Genomic DNA, 4,627 nt, shown 5'->3' with positions numbered 1-4,627 from the left:
TGAGAGTTATATAATTCCAAGGTGACCAATAAGGGTTTCAAGAAAACTCAATATGAAAAAGACTTCAATTGCGAGACTATAAGAAAAGTGTTATAATAGGGAAACATCCACAAAGTGTCGTTTTAAAAAAAGTTGAGTTAGAGACCTATCTAATAACATGAAATCATAGTTGATTAGACTTACTGCCAAATTGGAATGGTTTCAAGTAGTTATTTGAGAACTAGTGCCTTGATGAGATCAACCTGCCTTGACAACATTGACATAACTCAACATGATGACAGTAGGGATAAGCCAGGAGTGATGATTAGTAAAACAAATGAAAAGTGGATAAGCTATTTGGTTAACCATGAAGCTTTCTGACAATATTGGATATATGTTAGTGAAAATTCGAGGACAAAATTTCTTAAGAGTGAGAGTTGTGACACCCCAAAATTTTGGTACCTCATTTGGCATTGTTCTAAGATTGTATTTAGTGATTTTTGAGGAGTTTCAGAAATGAGTCAAATAAAGGCAATTCATAAGGAATTAAATAGATATTGGAGATGGAAATCAATATGGAAAATTGAGAATATGATCATGTGGAAGGAGTAAATTATAAATTTGGAAAAGTTAGATGATTAAAATTCAATTTAATCAAATTGAGGAAATATGAGTTAATAATGATAGTTCTACATGAGAACTCAGAATGTATTAGTCTAATGAAGACACTTTTGGGATTAAATTGGAGAAGATGGAAAATATTTGCATGTATAAGTAATAACTATCTATGAAATATGAAAAAAACTTAAGTGTCATGAATAGAAGTAAAGAAAGATACTAAGTGTAAAAGGGATAAAGTGGAATTTTCCCCCAATAAAAAGCATGTCATTTTTCATGAAATTCATATTGGAAATATTATAATGTGAGATATTAGAATGTTGGGATTCGTTTTGAGCCATAGGATTGAGGTTTTGTGGTAATATTATTGGTGATTTATATCAATTTGTAAACTATCCTAAACTAAAAGTTGCCTAAATTACATGATATAAATGCTTTACCCAAAAGGATACTAAAAATAGTTTAGCAGCAACTAGTTTTTGAAGAACTAGAATATCAAGAATTTATTTATTTTAGAGTGCATTTCTTTAACGAAAAATTATTTACGGATCATTTTACTGTGTGCCGTGGAAGATAAATTAACCAACACAAAATGTCTTACGATTAAAAGAAAATTACTTTTTTTTATTGAAAAAAATTTCTCAACATTTCTCTACTTTTCCCCTTTATTTCAAAATATTAGTCAAATTAATTTAAAAAAAAAAAACGAGTGCTAATTCTAGTTCATGCAAACAAAGCAAAATATAATTCATTGAAGCACTTCCCTTTCAGGCTTTCCTTCGTTTTTCCCTTTTCCTCCACTTACACCACTTTCACTGTTTCACACAAATTTTGGTTATTTCATCACATAAATGATGACCACAGTAATTACATACTGAATATAAACTAACTACATAATATTCTTCATCCAGGCACGTGAATGAAAACTGCAGTTGGTACATATGCAACGCAACAGTCAAGACTTAAGATTGCAAGACGAAGAGAGACCTGTATTCCTCAGCTTCTTTACACATCTCTTCCCAGCTTCTGTCCTTCCTTTCTTTATCTAAGTTGAGCTTTTCCTTCAGTTCGTTCTCTTTCACATCTATCTACACCATGAACGGCAGACAGATAAAACACAAGATATCAAATTTTATAGATAATAAATGCTAAGCTAATAAGAGAATCTATCTTACTTCATCATAAATTTCATCATTCCTCTCAAAGTCACCATCTTTCCTTGGAAGTATATGAATGTGAACATGGGGAACTGTCTGCCCTGCCTTTGGCCCATCCTACAGTAAAAACCAACGCATGCTAGTCTTTACCGATCCATAAAAAAAAATGCTATTTACCAAGCAGCAGCAGCATTAACACAAGGTGAGAACAAGAACTTCCACAGTATCACACCATAACATTCTCCCATTCAATTTTCTATAATAAAGCATATTTTTCATTCTCAAATGACCACTTAAAAACACTGAATTGTTGGTTATTGCATGAGAAAAAATTAACTAAAACATGAAATGGGCTATAGTAGTTAGCGTGACGTACACAGCCAAGGCATGGAAAGAGTTGAAATTAAAATCACAAATACCAAAGTAGAGGTCATCCCAAATTGAAAGGGCTGACTTGGCCAAAAGAATTATGATTAGGATGTAAATTTTACAAATTTAGGAAAATAATAAAACCAAACTCTGGTAAAGGCATCTCGGTGAAAGAGATTATATGCAAGATTTGGAAGCAAAAACAAGAAGGAAAAATAAAATGTTAGCAAAAAAGAACATCAGATTAATAAAACCATGAACAAAGGGATCCACATTTTTATCACCTCTGCTACATACAGACAGGGACGGTAAATAAAATTAAAAATGGGCCAACATATAATATGAAAGCAACAATATGCTTGCAAAAACAATTTCATCTACTATGACAACACTGAAGCATAAACACCATATGTACACTTGATCAGAAGTAATATATCAAGTCCCATTCTCTCTTACTTGGATGGTAAAAGTGAGTGATGACGCCTTATGGAAGCACTCAAGTCTTCCACCAATCTTCTGAGCTGTTAGCCATAAATCTTGGGTCTCTTCAACAGTGAGATCAGCAAACCGCTTAACTTCACGCCTTGGGCAGACAAGTACATGTAGACAATGTTAAAGAAACCAAATTCAAGCATGAATGTTCTTTGTATGAATATTCATGGTTTCCTAACAAATGTGATCATAACCATTCCCACTTAGATTAAATAAATGCAGCATATATTTCGAGAACATTTTAGCAAGTAATGTTTTGGATATATATAGCTAGAACAATTTTGTCAGACAGTTTCTTTCGCATCTTCCTAAAATTGTTCATGAATTCTACGTACATACAAAAATCCATATATAGATATATGGGTGTCTGCATACGTGCCATCAACACTTCACTGCCCCAGGCTGGATGCTTCCGAAAACTAAATTTTTCAGTCGCAAGTTTCCATATGAACAGTTTTAAGACATTGCGTCTTACCAACAAACAATAGGATAAGACAGCCCCATCATTAGGATTAAGAAAAAAAACATATCCTCCACGAGTGCTCAATCTCGGAGGTACAGCATGTTTAATATCAAGACTAAATAAGTGTCCTGCGGATTAGTAGTTTATATGAAAGCAGGCATATCAGAAGACAATTTCTAATGATTGGAAAGAAAACTACTCTTCCTATTGGTAGGCCAAAATCATATACATACAACACAAAATGATTGGATTTAAATGCCCGAGTGAAAAAGGATATGACCTGCAAATGAAAAATAAAAGGGGAAATCAACGAAGATTGACAAATGATTGAAGGACAGCGTGGTGGTTGGCGTCTAATTAGAAGAAGAAGTAATTACCAGGAACAACAGGACGGAGGTTGACCATGGCATAGGAAAGGGGGGTGGTGTAGAAGACTTCCGTGGGGTCTATCTTATATGGCCCGAACGAATAGAACTCCATTGACATCTGCAGGCAACAAATTTATTGTAATACCAATACTTTACTTTTGGATGCATACCAGTACAACTGGGGTAGGTTTTGCCACTTGCCTTGGCAGGGGAGGCGCCGCCGGACAACGGGATCGTTTGGAAGCCTCTCCTACAAAAATTGATAAAGCAGAAAGGCCCACCCAGACCCAACCCTAGAGGATACAGCAGCTGCAACTTTGTCATTTATTCACTTCCCTGGTCTTTTTAGGTTTTCGTTGGTCATGTTCGATTTGCGTGTGGGACTTACGACTAAATTGTTAAGTTATTAAAATTTTAAATTGCAGCCTCTTTTTTATTTAAGCTAGTTTATGATGATCGCATGTAATTTTAAAGCTTTAATATTTAATTAATTTTAATTACTGTAAAATAAATTTGTTTAATTATTAAATATAATTAAAATATATTAACTTATCCTTCAAATATTACAATACAAAATTTTCAATAATAATTAAAGCATGTTTATTATATTCAGCCTATGTTATAAGTTTACTTTATGTAATTAATGCAACAAAAATTATTGAAAAATTAGTTGATTAACCTAATTAACTCTTATATCTTATATATTAATTAAGTGATAATTAAAATGTTTAGAATTCTATTCAAGTAATAATTTTATTTTACATAAATAAAATTTGCACAATTTTTTACATCAAAAATTTTTAACTAATATTTTAAATTATAATTATCACAACTTTTTCATATATTTTATGCTTATAGTTCTATTCAAGTAATCATTCTATTTAACGGTGAACAAAACTTGATTCGATTTGAAAAATTAATTTTTTTTAAATTTCGAGTTAATCGAATCGAGTTATTCAAGTCAACTCGAATAAGTAAATCGAGTTTCGAGTTGAGTCGAGCTGAATTTTATAATTTGAATAACTCGAGTAATTTGAATAGCAGATAGGTGTAAATAACCCTTTGGTCCCTGTCAATTTTGAAAATGAGCAAATTGATCTCTACAAAAATTACAAAAGAATCAAAATAATTTTAAAATTCAAAATATTTATAAAATTCCAAATTTTATATTTTTTCAAAAA

General features: G+C 31.9%; 1 protein-coding gene across 2 annotated transcripts; it reads right to left on the bottom strand.

Annotated features, from left to right (window-relative positions):
* Window positions 1-1,319: 1,319 nt before the first annotated feature.
* Window positions 1,320-3,877, bottom strand: LOC108465959 (bifunctional bis(5'-adenosyl)-triphosphatase/adenylylsulfatase FHIT). 2 transcript variants are annotated; one of them, XM_017766335.2, is made up of 5 exons: window positions 3,648-3,874; window positions 3,454-3,564; window positions 2,580-2,726; window positions 1,773-1,871; window positions 1,320-1,685 (listed from the first exon to the last, which is right to left on the bottom strand). In XM_017766335.2, exons 1-5 carry the CDS (start codon window positions 3,768-3,770, stop codon window positions 1,560-1,562), a joined length of 606 nt encoding a protein of 201 aa, XP_017621824.1. In that variant the 5' UTR covers window positions 3,771-3,874; the 3' UTR covers window positions 1,320-1,559. The 2 variants fall into 2 exon arrangements, with proteins under 2 accessions (XP_017621824.1, XP_017621825.1); XM_017766336.2 differs by having other exon boundaries at window positions 1,629-1,681; window positions 3,648-3,877.
* Between the last annotated feature and the right edge of the window lie 750 nt (window positions 3,878-4,627).

This window comes from Gossypium arboreum, chromosome 10 (genome assembly GCF_025698485.1).
Source record: "Gossypium arboreum isolate Shixiya-1 chromosome 10, ASM2569848v2, whole genome shotgun sequence".
Taxonomy (NCBI): domain Eukaryota; kingdom Viridiplantae; phylum Streptophyta; class Magnoliopsida; order Malvales; family Malvaceae; genus Gossypium; species Gossypium arboreum.
The sequence above is the reverse complement of the archived record's forward strand: the minus strand, read 5'-3'. Positions and strand labels throughout refer to the sequence as shown.

Bases quoted from the DNA above. Each gene is read 5' to 3' on its own strand.
- LOC108465959 (XM_017766335.2), bottom strand. From the start codon at position 3,770: ATGACAAAGTTGCAGCTGCTGTATCCTCTAGGGTTGGGTCTGGGTGGG. The intron at 2,727-3,453 runs AATTACTTCTTC...TAACATTGTCTA, and splicing joins TCCGTCCTGTTGTTCCTGGT to CATGTACTTGTCTGCCCAAG. The intron at 1,686-1,772 runs GTAAGATAGATT...TTCATGGTGTAG, and splicing joins ATGATGAAATTTATGATGAA to ATAGATGTGAAAGAGAACGA.